Here is a 25,967-nt window from a genome sequence, read left to right on the forward strand (position 1 = left end):
GAAGGGCGAGGGTGGAGGCCAATGCCCTGATCTCATGTGGATTTGATGCTGTTGGTGGGTCCAAGCCTGCTGCCTTGTAGGCACGGAGAATGACAGTCCTTATCCAAATAGATATTGTGGTCCGTGACACTTCTGTTTGATTTGTAGGCGATAAGGGGATGAATAAACGTTTGAGAAATCTTCTCCTTGTTTTGGATCGTCGTAAATAAACTTTGAGCGCTCTTACTGGACACAGTGATAAGTCTTGTGTATCTTGTGATCCGAGAATAGAGGATAGCGCCGGGATGTGGAATAACCTGTCTGGTTGACCTGGCAGTTGATTTTTAGCGATGAAATCCCATCTTAGTCCGAGGTGCTGTGTTATGATTGTCATCAAACTGTATCCTCTCGTAATCTAGAAGTGAATTTCAGACATTCTTGCTGCCGTGGCTAGAGATAGCAGAAAAAGTGTTTTCTGTGAGAGAAATTCAAAAGTTGTCGATTCCAAAGGTTCATAAACCTCACTCGTGAGGTGTTGTAACACTATATTCAGATCCCAAGCTGGAAGTGGAACTTCGCTTTTGGTCCTCCAATCGGAATGCTCGTAGTAAGGCCAGTAACTCTGGAGATCTTGTCAACTTGACACCCGTTCTCATGGTGATTACAGAACTAAAGCGGCAAGATATGTTGATATCGTTGAACCTTTTAAATGTTTGTTTTGGCGCAGTAACACAAATAGTCTGCCACTTGAGGCTGTGAAGCCTCTCTCGCTGTAAAACCTTTCTTTGCTGCATAATTTTTGAAACTGTGCCACTTGTCGTCGTTACAAGTTCACGAGTTGAGTAGCGTAAGGCAAAGCGTGACTGCTTTTGCCGCCCTGGCAGAATATCCTCTCTTGTTTAAACACATTTGTATACAGTCCATACGTGTAGTTGGAACATTGCTGGGTTTCCGTGCACTTGTTTGGTGTGAGGATGAATTAACAGGTTTTGCGCGCTTGGGTAGCTCCAGTGCTGGTTGACCGATTTCTTGAATTAGTATGGGAAACCACGTTCTGGCCGGCCAGTAGAGGCGACCACCAAAGTGAGTTGTAGGCTCTGTGTTTGTCTGATTTTCTGTAATACTTGAGGTATTATTGCTGGCGGCGGAAACGAAGCGTACGCATTGAGGCCTTCCATGATAGACTTAGAATCCGTTGCCCAAGCTTGAGGGTCTGGGACTGGTGACCACGAATGTCGGTAGCTGATTGTTGAATCGGCGTGGCGAAAAGGTCTATTAGCGGCTCCTAATTGCTTGATTATCTGTGCAAATATTTCCCTGTTGATCATCCACTCTGTCGGTGATGGTAGATGAGGCCGAGAGAGAGCGTCTGCTAGTATATTTCTGGCTCCGGGAATGTGAACTGCTCTGACATGTAGATTTAGATCTTGTATTAAATCGAACAGTTGAAAGCTTAGGTTCAAAAGGTTCAGCGATCTCGTTGAGCCTTGCTTGTTTATGTAGAACGCCACTGTCGAATTGTCTGTATGGATCATTAGGTGCGCATTTTGTAGAAATGTGCTCCAATGTAGAATGGCGTTGATTACAGCTTTCATTTCTAGACTGTTTATATGGAGTTTGCATTCTTGCTGATTCCATAATCCTGATATCGTGTGGTTGGTGAGATGAGCTCCCCAACCTTGGAGTAATAGCGTCTACATATAGATGGGTTTTGAATTCCTGCTCTGCTAAACAAATCCCTTCGCAGACATTGATTTCTTGGTCCACCATAGTAGATGAGGTCTGAGATGTTTGGTAGACTGAATGGTTGTACATCGTTGAGAGATGCGTTGATGAGGACCTGTAGGGGCCGTAACTGTAATCTGCCTGTGACAGTCATGTCTTGGGCTGATGTGAGAAGACCTAGTAGGCTCTGCCATTGTCGAAGTGGTAATGGAGAGAGTAGAGCTGGTGGAATGGTCTGTTGTATCTTGAGCCAACGGTCTTCTGGTACAACGATACGGTTGCGATTTGTGATGAATCGAATACCTAGGAACTGCAGGTCTTGCGATGGTACTAGGTCCGACTTGCGTAAGTTTACTAACCATCCTAGTTGTGTTAGTAGCTTTATGATGTAATTTAACTGTAGTTTGAGATGCTGTGGATCTTGATCTACCTGTATCCCGTCGTCGAGGTAAAACGCACTGCGTAGCCCTTGACGATGTAGAAAGATGATAATCGGTTTTCGTTATCCTCGTGAATAGCCAGGGGCTGATGATATTCGAATGGGAATTACTTTCCACTGGTAATGTAGCCCTTCTAGAGTAAACCGTAGGTATTTCCTGGAATCGGGATGAATGGGGATGTGCAGGTAGGCATCCTGTAGATCTATGCTGCCCATGTAGTCCATAGGACGAATCATCTGGCGTAACTGAGGTAAATGTATCATGCGAAACCCGGTGGTTTGCGTAGATAATTCTTGTTGAAAAAGCTCATGTTGTAGATGAGTCTGTATTTCTCCGTGGAGTTTTCTTGGGAACTAGGAAAACTGGGGAGTAGAAACCTGGTTCGACGTTTGCTTGATCTATTACTTCTATGGCCTGTTTGGATAGGAGTGATGAAACAGCCTCTCTTATCTTTGGTAGTTGTTAAGCTTGTAAATCGAACTTGAGGGGTTTGATTGTCAGCGGAGGCTTGGCCTGTAGTGGGATACGAAATCCGTGTTGAAGAATGTTGGAGGCGTAAGGGTCTTGCAATATTCCCCAGTTTTCCCAGTGTAGTTGGCGTCCACCCACTTGTGCTGGCTGTACTGGAGCGGCTGGGGTGGAAGACTCCAGTCGTTCGAACCTGTGTTTCAGCGTCTATAGTTGCGGGAACCTCTGGGTGTCCTGCCTCTTCCTGATCCTCCTCTATAGTTGCCATATGGCCGGCCGAAAAGAATCTTTACCTCTAGAGCTGGCTATCTTCCTGTCTCTTGCTCTTTGTAGGCCCGTGAACTTAGATCTGCCTGAGTATCTTTGTGAAGTCTGACGAATGGCGCTGGCTAGTGTGTCCATCGATTTAATCATAAGGACTTCCCTGGAATCCTTAGAGACTTCCTTGGCGACTTTTGTCGATTTCTCCGTCAAAGATGGATGTTGTCGACCACGGGGGCTGTATAAAGTGGGGCTGTAAAGTTTTCCCCAATTGCAGGAAGCGAGGAGGCCTTGACTTTGACGAGCTAAGGTCAATGCTGCTGAAACAGATGTAAGATGATCCGTTAAAACTGCTGATCTTTCTTTTGCATAAGTAAGGCAGAATAAATCATTCTATCATCTTCCGTCGTGGAATCCCGGAATCTAGTGATAAGAGTCTCATTGATCGTCCTAGATCTATTTAACCCAAAGAACATATCGTCTCGTCATGGTTTCTATATGAGCCAACTGCGATCATCCATCTTGTAAATCTTGTTCTTGACATCGCTGATGATCTTATAGTTCTCATCGATGTCCTGGGCTTTGTAGAAAGAGTCCATGTTATCGTGGAGAACTTCTTGGCATGAAAGTTGGGCAGATGTGGTGTCTGAACTTTTCGTAGCTTTCTGGAAAGCTGCATCTAGATTCTGTGGCACTGCCATGATCGGGTCGATCGGGGTAGAGTGATCGCATCTGGATCGTCTTCCTTCATCAAATCGTCTGCGGCTGTATTGCCACTTTTAGATGGTGATGAGAGATCTAGGTTATTGACCATCCAATACCGTATCTCTGCATCGGAGAAAATGATTCCTCCATCATCCTCAATACCATCATCATTAGCGAATTGTAGATGCTCGCCGGGACTGCGTGTAGCTGTCTGTATGTCCGATGAGGCTTGTGGCGATCTAGTTGACTTGTCGCGCTCTATGTGGAGATCTGCCGGGTGATCGACCTGGTGATGAAGCGAAGTGGAGATCGTCTATGGGATGATTTTCTCGGAGACTTGTGAGGTGACGTTGATAGCTTCGCGAAGCTCTTCTATAGTCCCTCGATGTCCTTCTAGATGATGAAGATCTGGAATCATATGTCCTTAGCGAATGCCTTCGCGAAGCTTCATTTGCGTCGGTCGGGGATCGATGATATGACCTTAGCGAAGGCCTCCGTGATGTCTGATGGTCGAGTCCATATCTAGAGATGAAATCGAAGATGGTGATGATCTATCCGCCTTAGCGAAGGCCAGCGAAGGCTGTACATCTAGCTCCTTCGTCAAGGTGGTGCGGGACTTCGCCAGCGAAGGTGACATCGTCCTGGCTGCTCACGTTGGACGGGGGGTGCCTCTGGGGTGCTGTCTACGTTGGAGCCTTCGCGAAGGCTCGGACCCTGCTTCTGCAGTTTGTAGTGGTCCTCCATGATGTTCATAATTTGCCGCATCATGTCTTCTGGGATGATCTGTGACGAAGTCGTCGGCGTCTTCTCTGCGATGGGGTCCACATCAATAACGTCTGACGTCAGTGTAGAGGCATCAGGCTGCATGGTGATCTCTGCAGAAGTCACAGTCGCTGACACCGGTCGCTTCTTCTGCCGTAAGTCGGGGATGATTATCGGCTGATCATCGTAGAGGCCCAATTCTGCTGCTGGAACGATCTCGGCTGAGAAAGTTCTCGTTGTCTTCGTAGATTTTCCTTTGGAAGTCTGCGCTGCCTTGGGGGTCCTCAGTCTGCGTTGAGACGACGTTGAGGCCCTCTTAGACTTGGTCTGCAATGACGGGATGTCTGGGGAGGCCGGTCGTTTCTTCGAGGTAACGGACTGCGTCCCACGTTCCTCTGCCGCAGGGGTCTCTAGCAGAACACCAGGCGGGGAGAGGGTCGATCGCTAGCAGCTGACTGGATGGAATATCTGGACTCTCTGCCATGTTTTGCCCTTGTTTGCGTGACCTATCTGCAGCACGTCTTAAGGCGCCAAAGATGATATTTATTAAATGCAGAATGAGATAAATTAATGCAGTAACTGCAAGCGTGAATTAAACGCATACCGCAGTAGAACAACTAGGGCATATTACATGCGGATCAGAGGCAGAAAAGCGTAATCTACAAATCGTACAGATTTTCATCAGCGTAAAGCTAGCTGAACAATCCGCGAATACACGTGAATAAACAGTAGAAATGCGATAATTAATCAATACAAATTAGTAAAGGATACTAGCTATACCTCTATAGTAACCTAAGAGAGGTAAAAACTAAGAGATTATCAAAGGATATGGTGTGTAGGAGACACGAGGCGCTCTCACATCCTGCTCACTGGGCGAAGAAGGAGAGAGTGAAGCACATGGCCAGAGGGTGGCGACACCTTTCCCGCCAGGGGAAACAAAGGGGAGCAACTCTTGGTGAGTACCAATTAGTGATTTTATTTTGAAGGGAGCTTCAAATAAGGAGATACAAGTGTTCCACTATGTTCGCAAGAAGAAGAAGACAAGCAAAAGAGCATGAGTCAGGATAAGGAAAAATAAACCTTGTATAAAATCTTGCCGTTGTTGATATTAGCATAAACGTCGGTCTTCACCGTAGCTTCCCGAAGTTACCCGAGTGACCACATGTTTCGAGGGTTAGTGGTAAACTCGCGAAACCTTCGGTGCGAAATACCTCGCTCTGTAATATTAATGCTGGGTAGGTTATTTTCCTGGCTGTCGTGAAAGTAACTTCAGTTTTGAATATAATTCCGACTTCCTTATATAAAGGTACAATAAACTTGCAAGTTGTCAGCTTGTAGACTGTATACATGAATGTATCGTCATAATTGTAGAATTAAAGCTGAACTTGTTGTACATATTTCTTCTCAGAAACGTTGACGATTAAGAGTTATACTCGCTGTAACAAGACTGCTGTTCAATTTCGATATTGAATTGTCTGCAGATATGCGTAATGGTCACGCATGTAGATAATCATATCGTCGTCCGGGATTGCATATTCTAGCAATTTATCACGGAATAGTTGATTTCTGTGAAGATCTATGAAACGTCGTTGACTAAATAATACAGCGACAGCGTGTTGTAAATAGCCTGTGCAATTGTCTTCGCGTAGGCTTATAGACGACATCTGGCATACAGTTGATAGACAACTTATGCGATGTGTTGAATGGACTGACGAGTAGCTATATATGACGAGTGGCTAGTATATGGAGACCTTGGAGGAAACTTCCTCGGTGAATGCCGGAGACTTCGCGAAGTTCTCGAAGTATCCCTTCTAGATTTTCTGGGTGAAGTAGACTTGCAGCCACTTAGCCTTCGCGACCTTCGCAAAGGTATCGAGTCAAAGCCCGATTAGTATATATATATATGGGTCATTTTCAAAATTGGTAGGATTTTCAATTCTTTATTACAGTAAAATCAAACACATGAAAATTGATTTAGGTTTTATTCAAATGAAATCTCAAATACTTAATTATTCAATAATACAAACATGCAGGCTCAAATTTACTAATTGGCCTTTTAATTGATACATAAGTAATTAATAGGGTGAGGGAAAGTCCTGACCGTTACCACTTCTTAATCAGAATAAGGATTTAAAAATATAATTCATAAAAAATCTTTTAAAGATGGCATAAATAGCTTTTACACCGACTTAATCAAACTTGAAGGTAAAAACTATTATCATTATTTTTGAAAGTATTATTTTGTATCTTTCATTTATTTACCACAAAATAATTGCATTTTTCTAAAAGATTATTATGCATATAGCTTTCCGCAGGTAATATTATCTTAAAATCACATCAGCTACTAAGCCCAGGACATCTTTAGATGACACCAGCATAAAGAGGAGTGTTTCACGTATTATCATGAATTAATTAAAGCAGTCAATTAACACCTGTAACGGTTAGGACAATAGTGGTAACGGTTTGGACAGGAATGGTAACGGGCTGGACATAAACCTTAAACAATTTAATTCAACATAGAAACAGGTAACATGAAAGGAAAAAAATATATTATTTACTTCAACTGCTAACCCGATTTTGGACAGACAGTGAAATGTGTATTAGAAATTTTAACTTGTAACGAATATGTCATGTTTTCTTCCATGCTGTGGTAACGGTTTGGACATTTGTTATATCAATATGAAACTTGTGAATGAATTTAGGCTTTTGAATAAAAACAAGCTGTAGCTTCTAAAGAATAGAAAAACACAGCTGTCTAGGTTGAAAATTACTTATAATCTAAAGAAGAGTGCAGTTGAGGAACAAAAATTGAATGAATAGTAACGGTTGTGACATTATTGGTAACGGTCAGGACATCAGTGTAACAAACAAATGTTATCCCTCTAAAAAGTTGCAAAAGATTAAATTCTGAAAGGTACTGCAACAACTATGATACTGTAGGCATGATCATGCTACACAGGCCACTGAATAGATGTCATTTTGCTGTTGATATTATGGTGCAATATTAGTCTCCACGAAATATACTTCTTTCATTCACTCGGATACCTTTACTTTTTGTTAATCGTGAGATGGTAACATATATTTATCAAATACAAAGGTTTGGCCAACATATTAGCACCTAGCAAATATTCAAAGTAAATGGTAGCCTTACATATCTCACAGTTAAAGTTAAAACAGTTTCCACCCAAAAAATCTTTAAAGGTTGGAATACTGTTACCATAGATGTCCTAACCGTTACCTTTAATTTATAAAGACTATAGATCTTATAGAAAATAGAAACTTAACGTGATAAATTCGTTTTGGTTTTTATTGTTTAAAGCAGATAGATAAGTAAATAAAAAATTATGATCACACCATGGAACATATTCTTTAAAATTGAAATTTATTAAAGATATGTCCAGACCGTTACTATTATTTGTCCAAACCGTTACCAGAGACTGTGTTTTTTATGATACTACATCAAAACTCCTTTGAACAGAAAAATTCCATGCTTAAACTTATCTTAACCCTTAAAGTTATTATAAATTTGTTATATTTCAAATAGTATTGAACAACTTTTTGAAATACAAATCATTTTGTCCAGACCGTTACAAGGACTGTCCAAACCGTTACTTTGCAGAGTGGTAATGGTTTGGACAGTAACGGTCAAGACAATTTGTAAGTAAATCTAAAATATAAAAATGAATGATCCCTAAAAGATTTCAAAGGACATTCCTTCCACCTCTTCCATTTCTGGGCAACATATCCATTGAAATGTAAAAAAACAAAGAGATATATTTGACACAAAATACATTGGTAACGGTCTGGACAATTAAGGTTGACACATAACATTTGTACTTATTTGATGGTGTCAATTTTCTGCAAAATGTGTTGAATTTCATTATTTCATTTGCTGTCACATGCACAGGGGCTAGCTCAAGCACACACAGGTAGTAGTATTACAATCCAGCTCCAAGGGGAAATTATTGCAGGAATTTCATACACTGGTAACGGTCAGGACACAAAATGACAGGACAAGCATGTTACAATTTGTAGAAAAAAACTTTTTAAGTTAAAAAAAAAATTAAATGCAGTTTGAGTATGCCTGTTCAATGGTAACTGGCATAATATTAATTAGTTTGTTTATTTGCATTTATATTTACATTATTTGTGAACATTGATATTAGGACCGTCACCTCCGGACAGAGCAAATCTGCCAATTTTGACCCTAAAATGTGGCTAAATATAAATTTCCAAATGACAAGACTAATGATATACCACTTTTACTGACTAGTAAACTTCCAAATATGTTTTCTAGCACAAAAAAATCCTTTTAAGTTAACAGATTTTTTTTTTATTTGGAACGGACGGAAAATCCTACCAATTTTGAAAATGACCATATATATATATATATATATATATATATATATATATATATATATAGCTTGCTTATGAGCGGCCTCTGTGTTAAACAGGATGTGGGGATTCGTGGCGCTTCTCCTCAGCGATGTCCCTTGTAGCTGGTGAGGCTCTAGCTCCTTCTCGAGCTGACCTGGGACTTGCTGGTTGTGCATAAGTAGGGCGAGTGGATCATCTTATCTTCAGAAGTGGGTATTCACGAAGTCTGGTGATAAGTGTCTTATTGATCGTTCTAGATCTATTTAGGCCAGAGAACATCACGTCTCGTCATGGATTCAACTGAACCAATTTACGATTGTAGTTCTTATTCTTGATATCGATGATCAACTTGTCTATGGGTTGATCTTCGAGGAACTTGTGAGGAGAGCGTTGATAGCCCGCTGAAGCTCTTTGTGTAGTCCCTCGATGTCCTTCTAGATGATGATGATCTGGATTCAGGTGTCCTTAGCGAATGCCTTAGCGAAGCTTCCTCTCGTCGGTCCGAGAGCGACAATATGACCTTCGCGAAGGCTTCCGTGATGTCTGATGGTCCGAATCCACATCTAGGGATGAAACCGAAGAAGGCGATGATCTATCCCGCCTTAGCGAAGGCTGTACATCTAGGTCCTTCATCAAGGTGGTCCGTGACTTCCTTCACGAAGGTGACATCGTCCTGGCTGCTACGTTGACGGGGGGTGCCTCTGGGGTGCTGTCTACGTTGGAGCCTTCGCGAAGGCTCGGTCCCTGCTACTGCAGTCTGTAGCGGTCCTCCATCATGGTCATAATTTGCCGTATGAGGTCCTCAGGGATGGTCTGCGACCAGGTCGTCGGTGCCTTATCTGCGGTGTTAATGGAGGGGTCCACAGGAAAATCGTCCGACATCTGTGTAGAGGCATCAGGCTGCATGGTGATCTCTGCTGATGTCATTGTAGCTGTCACCGGTCGCTTCTTGTGGCGTACGTCGGGGATGATGATCGGCTGATCATCGTAGAGGTCCAGGTCATCGGCTGGAACAATCTCGGTTGAGAAAGTCCTAGTAGACTTCGTTGATTTCCCCTCAGAGGTCGATGCTGCCCTGGGTGTGCGACGTCTGCGTTGAGTGTTGGTAGCGATGGGACCCTCAGGAAGATCATCGAATATCAGCGTTGGTACATCAGGCTGCATGCTGATCTGCGCTGACATCACTGTTGCCGACATCGGTCATTCTTTTGATGTACATCAGGTATGATGATCGGCTGATCATCATACTCGGCTGTTGAGATGTAGTAGAAACCCTCTAGTCTTCGGCTGCGACGATGGGATGTATCAGTAATACTAGACTCTGCATACGCGACCTATCTGCTGCGCGTCTCAAACGCAAAGTAAATATTAATAAAGGGTAGAATTGGATAAATTAGTACCGCAACTGCAACGTGAATAAAATGAACATGGCGCAATACAACTAAGGCGGATCAGCAGCAGAATAAAAAACGTAATCTGCAATAGTACAGAATTTTTATCAACGTAATACACTGAAACAAACACGGCGTCCCGTGAATAAACTGTAGAAAAACGATTAAATATCAATATATAATCGTTGAAGGATACTAGCTAAACCTCTATAGATGTCTATACGAGGTAACTAACTAAATATAAATCAAAGGATATAGTGTCGGGAGACACAGGCGCTCTCACGTCCAGCTCACTGGGCGAAGAAGGAGAGAGTGAGGCACATGGGTAGAGGTGGCGCCCTCGTTCCCGAGCTTGTGGAAGGGAGGTAACTCGTGGTGAGTGCTAATTAGTGATTTTACATTGAAGGGAACTTCAATTAGGGAGATACAAGTGTTTCCACTATGTTCGCAAGAGGAAGGAGACAAGCAAAAGAGCATGAGTCAGGATAAGGAAAAATAACACTGTTTTATGATTATGACAGCACAATCTCACCTGTGTGAGTGACTGGTGGCAGTTACATTACCGGAATCATAGCGGAAAACTGTGTTTTCGTCCTGAAATTTAAGACACAAATTTAACGGCATACAAAATAATCCTTTCAACACACATATTATTAGACACATTGACATTAGACACAGCAATAACAAACAGTTTTGAGCCATGTTTCAAAATGTGACCTCTTAGTGGCCCTGACCTTACATAGAGGTCACGGTAAGGTTCCTGTGATTAAGAAAGCCCCAAGAGATCTTATGTACTGAGTTTCATTAGGCCTGTTTAAATATTAGTGCTGGTATTGGCATACAACCTGCTATATGATACATCACAATGCTAAAATTTTAGTCACGACGATGAACTGCCAAAGTATTGTGCACTGATGCTGCGATATGATACGAATCCCGATATAAGGGCGGCGATACCATGCGTATCACGATACTAAAATCTTTAATTCTAACACCAAATATAAAACACCTTAAGATCAAAACAAAAACATTTTAAAGTATTCCGTCACATTCCGCCAGTGTTTTTCAACGTTCATTCAGAAACGAGATAATTAAAGTTAATAACATGCGAGCGCTATGTCTGACACTGTTATTGACGCATGAATTTCAGAGAAAACGTGTACTTATGAAGTGAAAATAAGTGAGCATATATTTTAATCATCAAACAAAAGTAAGTCTTTTTTCTTGACAGATATCGCGATTCGGCAATATTCAAAGTTAAACATCGATGTATCGTGGCCCACTTGAAATATTGTATCGGGATATACGACAATGTAAAACTTTGTATCGATTCACTGTATCGGTGGCCCATGGATCGATGCATCGATGCGTATCGATGAATCGTCACACCACTATAAAATATGTTACTATCTTTTTTGTTAATTCTACAATTAAGTTACTGACCTCTATATCCTTGCTGTTCCTGTCTCGTGGAGGTGAGCCATGGCTGTAGGTAGGACTTGAGGATTCTGAGGAACTGAGATCACTGTCTGGGAGAGACAAAGCTGAGTCACTGGTTGTTGTTGTTGTCTCAGGGACGTGCAACTTGTTGGGGGGGCAGAATACTTTTGACTCATCTACAGCCAACACTTGATTCTCAGGAAGAAATGCTGAAGAAGAGCAAAATTCAAATGCAAATGCACTACAAAATTTTAGCCACAAGGCTCTGTAGCTGACATAACCTGATGGCTTGATTCGTATATTCTATTTTTTAGAGTAAAAATTATCATTTTATACTTATACTGACTCATACTATTTACTTTTATCTCTCCCATAACCCAAGATACAGTGGAAACATTCTGTGTCATGTTCCCCAAGAATATTAAAAACATCTCACCAAAGACACCCTACCACAATGCATGCGTACCGGCCTCCCACATGACCAGCCAGTGACTGTTACTCTCTCCATTTTCGTAATTCTAAATAGTTAAATAAAATGTAGTGGGATGGTTGGTGTGGTACTTCACCGTATGAGTTCGGATAAGTATGAAATAATATTTTGATACATATTTTAACTTATCCTGACTCATACTTTCTGCTTGAAGCAATCAGTAGGTGGTTAGCCACCTAATTTTGAATTCATGTACTGTTCATATAATCCTTTGGGAACTTCAAATCTTCTTTTATCTTGATGAAAACAGGGTAGCCCCTCTTTTGGAACTAAAGAAGTAAATCATAGAGATTTTGTGGATTCTTGCTTGTGCCTTAAGATGACACATATATGTTAGGAATAGGTCGTAAACTTAACTGAATCTTATCACTCATGCTCTAAATTACATAGTAAACAGGGGAAATGGATTCTCAGTTGTTGGTTTATGGGACAGTAACTGTGGTTGGCAAAGACAGTGCCAGACTTCCAGAAACATCCTTCCATAATGGATGTGATGGAGAAGTTGCCATCAAGTGAGAGTGGATGCTAGGGCTCTCACTTCATGTGGATTGGATGCCGTAGGAGTCCAGCCTTTTTGTAGGCTCTCAGAAATACTGCTCTCACCCAAAATAATATTTTCTGTAGATGAGTTGGGTGATAGTGGTATGAATAACCTCTTGAACTTCGTCCTTCTTAAAGCTTTTCTTTTCAGGTATGTGCAAAGAGTTATGACTGAACATTGATAAAACTTCTGTCTTTTTTGCTCCTAAAATAGATGTCAGAACTGTCTATCAGGTTGTCCTGGAAGTTGATGTTATGAAAACCCATCTTAATCCCAGACAGAAAGAAGCATGTTGCTGCTGCTGTAGCTGGTGCCAGGAGAAATAGTGAGTTTAGTTTTACGCCACTTACAATATTCCAGCAATATCACGGCAGAGGACACCAGAAATGGGCTTCACACATTGTACCCATGTGATGAATCGAAACCGTATCTTCAGCGTGACGTGCGAACACTTAAACCACCAGGGTACCCCATTGCACCACCAGGAGAAAGAGAGTTGAAATGTCAATGTCTGCTAGCTGAAGGCTTACTGAGGTTCATAAACACTACTGGTCAGATGTTGAAGGGCTAAATTTAAGTCCCCTGCCAGTGCTCTAAGTTACTTCTGATGATCTTCTAGTCTATGAGACCTCCAAAGGGCGGTGAGTTCTAGAACCAAAGTAAATTTAACTCCTCTATCCATCGTCAAAACTGAAGTATTAGCTGCTAAATAAATAGCTGATGCAGAATGTGTGAGATGTCTTGTACTTCTCAGATAACATAAATATTCTGCAACTTGAGGATGAGTAGCCTTCAATCTTGCAAACTGGTAAAAATTCTTCCATTTATCATCATAGAGACTTTTAGTAGATGTTTTGAGAGCTAAAGAGCCATCCTTGTCTGCTCTCGCTGAATATCCTCTTCTGATAAGACAGTTCATGATGTGTTCCATACGTGAAGTTGAAAGAGCTCTGGTCTTCAGTAAGGTTGTCTTGAATAAGTCATGTGCATCACTGACAGAAATCTCACATCAGTCACTGTTTTCAAGAAGTTCTTCTCTGTGTCACTTGGTTTTTGAATAGCCTTGAAATAAGTAACAAGCGGCTTCCAGGCCAGGCATATTGCATGGAGTGCATTGTAGAATGCAAACCATTGAATTTATTAGAGTAAAATTGATATTTTATACTTATCCTGACTCATGCTCTTTTTGCTTGTCTTCTTCTTCTTGCGAACATAGTGGAACACTTGTATCTCCCTAATTGAAGCTCCCTTCAATGTAAAATCACTAATTAGTACTCAGCACGAGTTACCTCCCTTCCACAAGCGCGGGAACGAGGGCGCCACCTCCACCCATGTGCCTCACTCTCTCCTCATATACTGAGCCCAACATTTGAATTTACAGGGAAATCCAAAGTGTTATGTGGGGAGGATGGGAGGGCTTACCTCATGAGTCAGGATAAGTATAAAATATCAATTTTACTCTAAAAATTACATATTTTTCCTTATCCTGACTCATGCTCTTTTTGCTTGTAGACTCCGACGGAAAGGGAGGTGGGAAATATATAATACTTTGGATTTTAATAATTAGTGATTTGAACTGTGATGATTGTAATAACCCTATGGGAACTTCATAAAGGTACTGAACTGATGAATTCCTGCTGCTAACTTATCAGCTGCCATATAAAGGTTATTACAAAGTACTTATTATGATAAAGTATATATAACATTAATACAATGCTTAAGACTAATAGACTTAAGCTTGTTAATATGCTAGTATAAACTCCTTAGAGTTTGTTAGCTAAAAATACTCTTTTAAGATATAAACATAGTACTAAGCTTAAGATATGATTAAACTTAAGCTAATTATATAATAGCAAAACTCTTTAGAGTTTGTTAGTTAATATACTTATATGATATAGATATAATGCTGAGCTTTAGATATGAATAAGCTTTAGCTACATATATAATAGCAAAACTCTGTAGAGTTTGTTAGCTAATATATTTTTACAATATGAGTATAGTACTGTGCTTAAGATATAATTAACTTAAGCTACATATATAATAGCCAAAACTCTGTAGAGTTTATTAGCTTATAGATTAATAATGTAACCATAGTACTAAGCTTAAGATAAGATTAGACTTAAGCTAAATGTATGTAGCAAAAAACTCCTTAGAGTTTATTAACTAATATACTTTTATGTTATAACCATAGTACTGAGCTTAAGATATAATTAAACTTAAGCTATATATATAATAGCAAAACTCTGTGGAGTTTTGTTAGCTAATACATTTTATAATGTAACCATACTGCTTAAGATATGATGAAACTTAAGCTAATTGTATAATAGCTAAAAAACCCTTTAGAGTTTGTTAGCTAAAATACTTATATGATATAAACCTAGTATTGAGTTTATGAAGGAAACCTTAAGCTACATATATAATAGCAAAAACTCCGTAGAGTTTGTTAGCTAATATACTTATATGATATAAACATAGTATTGAGCTTTGAAGGAAACTTTAAGCTACATATATAATAGCAAAAACTCCGTAGAGTTTGTTAGCTAATATACTTATATGATATAAACATAGTATTGAGCTTAAGATTTGAAGGAAACTTAAGCTACATATATAATAGCAAAAACTCCGTAGAGTTTGTTAGCTAATACAAATTATAATGTAACCATAAAGCTTAAATTATGATGAAACTTAAGCCAAATATATAATAGCAAAAAACTCTCATAGAGTTTTGATAGCTAAAATACCTATATGATATAAACATAGTACTGCGTTTAAGATATGAATAAGCTTAAGTTACATATAGCAAAAAACTCCGTAGAGTTTGTTAGCTAATACATGTTATAATGTAACCATATTGCTTAAGATATGATGAGACTTAAGCCAAATAGCTTAAAAACTCTTTAGGAGTTTGTTAGCTAATATACTTATATGATATAAACATAGTATTGAGCTTAAGATATGAATAAGCTTAAGCTACCTATATAATAGCCCAAACTCTGTAGAGTTTGTTAGCTTATATATTTTTACAATCTGAGTATAGTACTATGCTTAAGATATAATTAAGTTAAGGTAAATATATAATAACCAACTCTGTAGAGTTGTTAACTTATATATTGTATGATGTAATAATCATAGTACTGTGATGATAAAAAGAACTTAAGCAAATTATATATAGCATGTAGCTATTTAGTACTGTTATAAGATAAGTAGAAATCTGTAAGATTGACTTATCTTCTCCGAGGAACTGTCAACTGTTGTGCGAGGACCATGGGATCGAATTGGTGGATACCTGAGACGTCCTCGGTGATGATATCTCTCAGATAATGGTTGGCAATCACCATATCGGATCTCAGAAAATAAACCCTCCATTATTTCAAATAGCATTGTGTAGATCAATGCAGAAGTTAGCTCTAATATCATGAGTATTAAAAGCTCATGGAGGGTCGGATTGGGTCCATCCGTCTTTGTATGCACGTAGTATGACAGTTCTGATCCAAAGCGGAGATATAGTGCATTGAGATTTCATTCTCATAGTAAGTTGATGATAGAGGAAATAATCTGTTGTATTATTCCCTTCTGTTTGGTTCGGTGGAGATAAATTTACAGTGCTCTTGCTGGCCATCGCGTGATAGAATCATCGTATCATGAAGTCCAAGTATGTCATCCAGGCGTGTTCATAAACCTCACTTGTGAGGTGTTGGAGCACTATATTCAGATCCCAAGTTGGAGGGGTGAAACTTCCGTTTTAATTCTCCAATCAGAAAGTTTAAAGTAAGGTTTACTAACCATCTAGTTGTGTTAGTAGCTTGATTATAGAAATTCCAGCTGTAGTCTGAGGCGGCTGTGGATTTAAGATCCACTTGTATCCCGTCGTCTAGGTTATTCGCTCGCAAAGTCCTTGGCGATGTAGGTGCACAACCAGGTGTGTCTGTCCCTCGTTGAAGTATATGTAAAATTGCCTGACTGCACGTGCCCTCGTCCCTAACTTGACGGGGAGGTCTATAACCTGAAGAAAGCAGCCCAATCATGAAGGTTCAAGATTAACTGGACTGTAAGGAGGCTTGCTGGATTCACTGATATATAGTTGTCACTTGTAGCGTAAAGTGTTGACCTGTGAACTAAAGATGCGACCTCTGCGTGGAGTCGTTGTCCAAGCGGTCCAATCAGAACAAGGCATTTTGATTCTGTAGAATACCAGCTGTGATGTCACCCGGTGTAGCAGGGAAAAAACCTTGTATAAAAATCTTGCGTCGTTGATATTAGCATAATCGTCGGTCTTCACGTAGCTTCGAAGTTACCCGAGTGACCACGTGTTTGAGGGTTAAAGGTAGTAGCGAAACCTCCGGTGAAATACCTCGCTCTGTAATATTAATGCTGGGTAGGTTATTTTTCCTGGCTATGTAATTGAAAGTAAGTTCAGTTTTGAATATAATTCCGACTTTCTTATATAAAGGTACAATAAACTTGCAAGTTGTCGTCAGCTTGTGGAGCTGTATACATGAATGTATCGTCATAATTGTAGAATTAAAAGCTGAACTTGTTGTACATATTTCTTCTCAGAAACTTTGGCGATTATGAGTTATACTTCCGCTGTAACAAGGCTGCTGTTCAATTCGATATTGAATTGTCTGCAGATCTGCGTAATAGTCGCATGTAGATAATCGTGTCGTAGTCGGGATTGCATATTCTAGCAATCTATACGGAAAAGTTGATTTCTGTGAAGATCTATGCAGCGTCGTTGATTAATTAATATAGCGGCGTTCTGTGTTGTAAATAGCCTGTGCAATTGTCTTAGCGTAGGCTTATAGGCGGCATATGGCATACAGTTGATAGACAACTTATCGCGATGTCTTGAACGGACTGGACGAAAGTAGCTATATATGCCGAGTGGTGGCTAATATATGGAGACCTTGGAGGAGAATTCCTCGGTGGGCCTTGAGGAGATTTTGTGAAGCTCTCGAAGTATCAATCTAGATTTCCTGTGTGGAATTAGACTTGGAGCCACTTAGCCCGACCTTCGCCAAAGGTATTGAGTCAGAGCCCGATCAGTATATATATTATATATGGCTTGCTTCCTTGATCCGACCTCTGTGTTCAACAGGAGTGAGTGAGTGAGTGTTTTGTTTTCGCCGCTCAGCAATATGTGGGGGTCGGTGAAGCGCTACTCCTCGTGGCGTTCCTTGTAACTGGTGAGGCTGCTTAGCTCCTTCGCCGGAGGTGGCCTGGGACTTCCTTAGCGAAGTGTCTAGAAACCGATCAATATAGATGGCGTTAGCTTCATACAGGGTGTGGTTCTTGCTGGTTCTGCATAAGTAGAGCCGAGTAGATCATCCTATCATCTTCAGAAGTCGTGTCCGCGAAATCTGGTGATAAGAATCTCATTGATCGTTCTAGATCTATTAATGCAAATAACATGCGCCTCTGGCGCTTGAACTGTTATGGCTTTATGGTAGGCTGTGTCTACATACTGTGGCACCGCGGCAATCCCGAGTCGATTGGAGGTAAGGTGATGGCGTCTGCCTCGTCTTCCTTTATCAGGTATGTCTGCGCCGAGTTGCCACTCTTGGAAGGTGAAGAGAGATCTAGGTTGTTTACCATCCAATATCGTATCTCAGCGTCTGAGAAAATGATGCCTCCATCATTTTCTATCCCAACATCACTGATGAGAGGTTGATGCTCTTCTGATGGTGGACTGTGTATTTCTATCTCTATGTCGGGTGGCCTTTCGGGGAGACCTGACTGTAGACTTGTGTGCAGACTTGTGTGGTGATGTCTGAGGTAGCGGTTAGCGGTAGCGCGCGGAGATCGTGTTGGTGAACTTCGTCTATGGGTTGACCTTCGGAGGAGACCTGTGAGGGAGAATGTTGATAGCTTTCGCGAGAAGCTCGTGTAGTCAGGTGTCCTTCGCGAAGGCCTTAGCTGAGCCTTTAGCTTCCTCTCGCGTCGGTCCTGGGGAAGCGGCGATTTGACTCTTCGAAGGCTTTTTGAGTGAGTCTGGCGGTCTGAGTCCGCATCTAGGGATGAAGCGAGGAAGGTGATGATCTATCCGCTAGCGAGCGGCCAGCCGCTGGCTGTACATCTGGGTCGCCGTGGAGGTGGTCTGCGACTTCCTTCGAAGGTGGCTTCCGTCGTGGCTGCTACAGCGCTGATGGGGGGTGCCTCTGGGGTGTCGTCTGCGTTGGAACCTTCGAAGGCCTTGGGCTGGCTGCTTCCCAGTCTGTGGTGGCCCTCCATCATGATCATGATTTGCGCAACAGTTCATCTGGGATGGTCTCGCGACGAATTAGTCGGTGCCCTCTCTGCGATGTTGGCGGGACCCTCAGGAAGTCGTCTGGCGTCAGTGTAGAGACATCAGGCTGCATGGCGTCTCTGCTGATGTCACTGTAGATCTCCGGTAAGCTTCTTGTGGCGTCGTCGGGGATGATGATCAGCTGATCATCGTAGAGGCCCAGATTCAGCGGCTGGAACAATCTCGGTTGAGAAAGTCCTAGTAGACAGCTGATTTCCCCTCAGAGGTCGGCTGGCTGCCCTGGGGGTGCGAAGTCTGCGTTAGTGTTAAGTAGCGGCAGGACCCTCAGGAAGATCATAGAATATCATCGTTGGTACATCAGGCTGCATGTTGATCTGCGCTGACATCACTGTTGCCGACATCGGTCATTCTTTGATGTACATCAGGTATGATGATCGGCTGATCATCATACAGGCCCAAATCTCGCGGCGGAACAATCTCGGCTGAGAAAGTTCAAGTAGACCGTTGATTTCCCCTCAGAGGTGGCGTTGAGATGCAGTAGAAAAACTCTAGTCTTCGGCTGCGGCGATGGGATGTCTGGGAAGCAGGGCGCTTCTTGGAGGCGGCGGACTACGTCCACGCCTCTCCAGCACTCTAGCGGAACACCAGGCGGGGGCGGGGTCGACCAACAGCAGTAGACTGGCGAGGGTTCAGGTGTATCAGTCATGGCTAGACTCTGCATCAGCGACCTATCTGCTGCGGCGTCTCAAGCGCCAAAGTAATTATTTATTAAAAGGCAGAAATGGATAAATTAGTACCGCAACTGCAGCGTGAATAAAATGAACATGGCGCAGTACAACTAGGGCATATTAAATGCAGATCAGCAGCAGAATAAAAAGCGTAATCTGCAACAGAACAGAATTTTTATCAAGCGTAATCCACTGGAAACAAACACGGTCCCATGAATAAACAGTAGAAACACGACTAAATATCAATATATAATTGTTGAAGGATACTAGCTAAACCTCTATAGATGTCTATACGAGGGTAACTAACTAAATATAATCAAAGGATATAGTGTGTCGGAGACACAGGTGCTCCCACGATCCAGCTCACTGGAAGAAGGAGAAGAGTGAGGCACATGGGTGGAGGTGCAAGCCCTCGTTCAGCAGCTTGTGGAAGGGAGGTAACTTCGTGCTGAGTACTAATTAGTGATTTTTTACATTGAAGGGAGCTTCAATTAGGGAGATACAAGTGTTCCACTATGTTAGAAGAAGAAGAAGACAAGCAAAAGAGCATGAGTCAGGATAAGGAAAAATCATTGAATTTACTGGACTTCCTTCAATTTCACTTCCTCTGCTTCTAGTACATTTTGTATGGCCTTGAGCTGAAGTAGACGTTTGGTAGATCTCTTGAAATAGGATATGAGTTCTGTCAGTGTCTTCTCAAATACATTGCACATATATGGTACACCTTCTGCAGATCTTGATGTACACAAAGCCAGTCTATGTGCAAAACAATGAACAGCCAGTAAATGTGGATTCTCTTTCTTCAAAAAAGTTGCAACACCCTGCTTTTTTCCGACCATGAGAGATGCATCTTCACTGCCGAAACTATGAATTTTATTCAGTTCAATATCTCTTGTAGAGAGAAAATCTTTAGGTTTCTCAAACACCACAGATGATGTGACACTGGCTTCCTTAATACGGATGTTTCGAAGAAAGCGTGTGTGTCGACACATATTTCTGTCAACAATTCTGGCATAGATCACAAGTTTTTTGCAAACTGTAATGTCAGTATTTTTGTCTATTAATACAGCACAACCATCCGGTTCAGATACTTGTTTGTCAACATCTGATTTAATTACATTTGTAATTGCATGCTGCATCTCTTCAGCTGCCATCCATGAAGTGTATGATGCAGTTTTTCCTGAATCTAAACTCGAAAGTTTATCACAACCTTGAAGTTGACAAAACTTCAACAAAGAATCGTATTTCACAGTGGAAATCCCCTCTTTTGCTAACCAGTACACACATCGCATAGCTGCGATTACTGCACCATTTGTTTTGTTGAAATGCATTTTTAGCTGCAATGTTAAAGTGTCTTCTCATTCGGTCTCATGCAAAGCATGTTGATGATCAGTGATGAATGAAGTTAAACTGATGTTTGAGTAGCTCTGTTCATTGATGAGCAACAGCTCCACTTGTAATGAAAATGAGCCACTGGGTTTGGTTACCTGTGTAAACAACATAGGGCTGTAGATATTCCACAGGAAGTACCCTCCATTGGTAATGTTGAACTTAGTACATGAACCACACACACTTTCTAGATCCTTGTTGAATGGAGATGGGATACACATCTTGAAGATCTATGCCTGCACGAAAATCATTTGGCCTCATCAGTTGCCTCAACTCTGGAACATGGAGCACCTTGAACTTCTCTGGTTGTTGAAGATACTTCTTGTTGAAATCATCCATGTTGCAAATTTGTCAGAATTTCTTGATTGCATTCTTCTTTGGTACCAGGAAGATTGGAGAATAAAACTCTGGTTGAATGATCTCTACTGCTTTATAGCTTCTGACAACTTTGACAGAAAAATCTCTGAATAAACTCTCCTTTGAGGATCTACTGTTCAGGGCAGTTCCTCCCTTAACATTGGTCTGTAACCCACAGTTGAAGGTTGCACTTGAACAGTTCAGGAGTTAATGTTCCAGTTGTGTAAAACCTGACCTCTATCGGCGAAAATGAAGGTTGATCCCTTGACTTTACTATGGGGTCTGGGCAAAATTGGAGGACTTGTTCCTCTTTGCTGATGTGAACATTCTTTCCTTAGCTTTCTGAATACCAGATAATAGACTTCTAAATTGAGTTCGGCAGTTCAATGCATCTGCTGTCTGTACATGTTGATCATTTGTACAGTGTTAATCAGCATTTGATCTATAGAAATTAGAGTCTTGAACCACTTTTTTATTCACATGACCAATACAACCCCCCTGGGTACCCCCGGGTTGATGTAGCAAGGGCTTTGGGGAGAGGTTCAGCCACTGAGTATTCGTAATTAAACTTAGCAAAGTATGCTATGCTGAAGAAAGGAACAAATTTGATCTGATATTAACTCTTGGATCCTCTTCTGTGCAACCATCGTGGAAAGAAACATTCTTTCCAAGTCTGTTTGCGAATTCTTCAAAGCATTCAACATGGCCTTTTTAATAGCATCAGACATGGCAGTGTTTACGAATAGTGTCTGACCCTCTGACAAATCCGGCAGATTCACCAACGGTCTGATAGACGTCTACAACCCGCCGGCCCCAGTGTCTGACTGTATATTTCACAATGACTTTGACTGAAGTTGTTATATTTGACATGTGACACTTGTTTGCTGTTTAAATCTTATGTTTGTTAATAATTGCAATGCCAATTATAAGAAATGTTAAATCTGAAAGGTGTGATTAATTTTATTCTATGGGTCCTGTGAATTTTCAGTGTGTCAGACAGACATCTGAAACTTACAGGACCTATGTCCTGGGTGCCGTTCCACTAACCGATCTTAGCCCTATGCCAATCGTAAACCCCTAAATTCCCAATCTTAGCGTGACGTTAAGATTGGGATACCGTTTCACTAACCAATCGTACCCAAGTCAATCGTAAAGTTAAGATCCAAAGTCTAAGTTGCTCATGACCAACTTAGGATCGCTAAAATCAATCGTAGAGAAACCAAAATGGTGGCTTTCATATTCTATGTGAAAAAGAAGAAGAGCGAGCATTTCACCTTGAGCGTCCCATAAAACCCCCACGAAATGAATGTGTTTATTTCCGTGATGTAAACAAACACAGCACTGAAGCCTTACACATGAGAGGCCAGTCTGAACACAGCCGAGGGAGTCGGTGTAATACATTTGTACAACAATATTGCAACGTCATGGTTAAGCATAGGGACGGGTCGTGAAGTGAACAATGTTCTGAAACAAAAAGATACAAATATGTTTGGTTATGTGCGCTAATTTGTGGGGGGGTTCAAGACCGCTTACAGATTCTAAATACTTTATAGAGGATGCATCGTCATGCCTTGTTTATTCTGATCGACAAGGTTCAGCCACATTATGCCTGATACCCAGTGTTCACACGCACCTGCACCTAAAACCAAGGTGCTCACTACCCTAATATTTTTTCTCGAGGTTTTCCTCTCCACGTTTTCACTTGGTTCCAAAACTACTTCCTTCGTCTACTAGACTATGCAAAAGGAGATTACTCGTGCCTCGCATTTCTCTGTCTCTTGCACGAAAGAGTCTCTATCTAAGCTTAGATCGGATCGTAAGATCGGCACCGGCTACGATCGGCCTAAGATCGGTTAGTTGAACGGGTGTAACTTTTAGCTAAGACGATTGTAAAATTGGCGTAACTTGCTAAGATTGATCTTAGGTAAGATCGGTTAGTGGAATGGCACCCTGTTGCTTTAAAACACCATTCGTGAACACTGACATGGCCAGTCCAAAGAAGGAACATCTGGTATTAGTATCTAGTTATGCTAACTTCTTATCTTCTCCTATACTGTGTATCACTCATGAGTGAGTAGTCTTCATCAATCTCTCGCCCTTTGCAGAGAGCCTCCATGTTGTGTAACAGGGCTGAAAGAAACCTTCTGCAGTCCAAGCCAGTAGTTTGTGGTCCTCATAAATGGCAAATTATCTTCTCCTTATGTGAAGAATTAGTGTTGAATGAAACTTGATGTGTTAAAATTCAACACCATGGAGGCACATTTAGATGATTAATCAACACTGTCGAAACTGGTGTAGACTGTGTCAATGATTTCACTACGCCCTGTGGTTGACGCTGTTTTTGTTGCTGAATAGCAAGTAGTACTTGTGACATTTGTTATTAAATCAGCTTGATTAGCAGACAATATACCTCCTTGCATAATGCATGAAAGGCTGATGTTGTGTGAAGGTCTGAGACTGCTGAAAGGGTCTCTGATGCATTGTTGATGATGCTTGGCAGGTGGCTTCGTGAATGATGAGTAGGCTTCCAACATTTCTGGTTGTAAAAACGTCAAAGCCTTCATAAAGTGTAAATTCTTCTGTGTCTGTTGACGCATTAATCTTCTGGGAGTCCAGCGATTAGGTCTCAAATCTTTTATAAGGTAGAAGGATTCAAGGCCCCTGAAGTAAGAGTTGCATATGGCAGTGCATATGCAGATTTTTCCTTCAGTCTATTTCTACTTTGTTAGTTTCTGAAGATTCCCTCTTGTTATGTATGACCTATAAGTGACGCATCCCCCCAGTCACTGGCTGGTCATGTGGGAGGAATGTGAGCATTCACAGGAGTAGGGTGCATTCAGGTGAGATGATATTGTACTTAACAAAATATTTACAATAAGTATTTTTTTACTGTGTGTGAGAACAAAAATCTTAATGGTGCATAAAGAAAACTTAAACTATGTCAATAAATTATTGTACTGAGATCACTGATGACACTTAAGTTCTGTGACTTAATGATGACTCTACAAACTTCAACAGTGGTTTGTTTGTTGTTGAACGTCACACTCAGCAACTTCAAAAGTGGTATGACAGTTGCCACAATCTGTGTGATAGCATTGTGTATAGGGTTGGCTATCAATATGGATCATAGACATCAATAGTCATAACTAAATATTGATGGGTCATCTCTAAATACCAGAGAAGTAACTCAAACAAAACTGAAAAAAATAGAGCTTAAAGAAATCAACATATTTCCCCGTCATTGTTGAGTAGTGACACATTACGAATGGATTACTGACAAAATACCATACTGACCGCACTTTGGAGCAGCTCATGAATAAAGACATAACTTTGTGTGCTGAATGTGTAAATTAAATGTTACTTCATCACCACAGTAAAATATTATCGCTGACAAATTCTTCCCATTGACAATATTTCCCATTATCAATCTTTTTACCCAGGACTAATTCTAAAACAATCAGGAATCAAAATGTCAATATGATAGTCAAGTTTATGCAGATGTTACCTCTGAGTAATATGTCATTGTTTGAAAAAGTGGAAATGATGAACATCTGAACTGTAAATAATAAAAATGTAAGTCTTAACTGTAATCACGCAAGTAAACATCTTGACGTAATTACTGAAATGTTATATCAAGCAAACACCTACAAACATTATGGACTGTGCAAGTTGCCAATATGTCTGAATTATTTCATAATCTGGTGTACACATGACTGACACTATGCCATTAGTGAAAAAAATGTAAATATAATTTACCTCAATATCTTTTAACCATTTACATGGATAGGTGGTAATGTGAATCTCACTCATGGATATGGTTATTCTGTTATTATATAATCAGATCAATCAGATGGTCAGTTGTAAGCACATATATAGTTATGGTTACTATATGCTGAAAGGAACAATTACATGTATTGTTAGTAATTGTTAGTAAACTTACCTCTGGATTATGGTTGCCTTATTCCTGTGGATTCCACAGACACATACAGAATGGAAATGAAAATTTTAACTAAGTCATAGCTATCCCTAGTGGTATGCTTAAAAGAGTTACGCAGTTATCTCCCTTAGGCAAGCTGTGACGTCACAACGTAGTTGTTGAAAACCTCTCATGATTTTTCTGAAGAAAACTGACATCTTCTGCATCTCCTCGTGGGGAGGTCGGGTGGGCACTAGATCCCATAATCCAGAGGTAAGTTTACTAACAATTACTAACAATACATGTAATTGTTCCTAATTATAGGCGTAAACATTCCCTCTGGATTATGGTTGCCAGAATCACACATAAGGAAGGAGGGTTTATGCAGATGATGAATACAGCAATACCACTAATTATCCCGTTATAGTCTATGACATAACAATTAGGATAACTATGACTTAAGTGATGAAATGTAATATATATATATGGATTACCTAGATCATTCCCTGGATATTTCAGTATTTAATTACCTAAAGGGAAGGATCATCCTTGTGAGGGAGAAATATATGGTGTTTGGAGAAGACTGTGACGTCACTTCCGGTCCCAGACGTCATATCCGGTTCTGTAACAGTCTATTGACTGATTCGCATTTTAACCGGTTTCTGTGATGTCACTTCCTGTTTGATGATGTCACTTCCTGTTTGATGACGTCACTTCCGGTTCATTAACCTGTTTCCTCCCACACAGTCCA

General features: G+C 40.8%; 1 protein-coding gene across 6 annotated transcripts in view; it reads right to left on the reverse strand.

Moving 5' to 3' along the window:
- The window catches only part of LOC124290481 (MAP kinase-activating death domain protein-like), a 152,847-nt gene that overhangs the window by 55,339 nt on the left and 71,541 nt on the right, over positions 1–25,967 (reverse strand). For all 6 annotated transcript variants that reach the window (XM_046727191.1, XM_046727190.1, XM_046727189.1 and 3 more), the window contains exons 12-13: positions 11,552–11,757; positions 10,641–10,702 (exon numbers count right to left, since the gene is read on the reverse strand). In XM_046727191.1, the coding sequence (XP_046583147.1) occupies positions 10,641–10,702; positions 11,552–11,757 (268 nt within the window). The remainder of the gene's footprint in view (positions 1–10,640; positions 10,703–11,551; positions 11,758–25,967) is intronic.

Source organism: Haliotis rubra, unplaced genomic scaffold (assembly GCF_003918875.1).
Source record: "Haliotis rubra isolate DU_JTF1 unplaced genomic scaffold, ASM391887v1 Scf467, whole genome shotgun sequence".
In the NCBI taxonomy this organism is placed as follows: Eukaryota; Metazoa; Mollusca; class Gastropoda; order Lepetellida; family Haliotidae; genus Haliotis; species Haliotis rubra.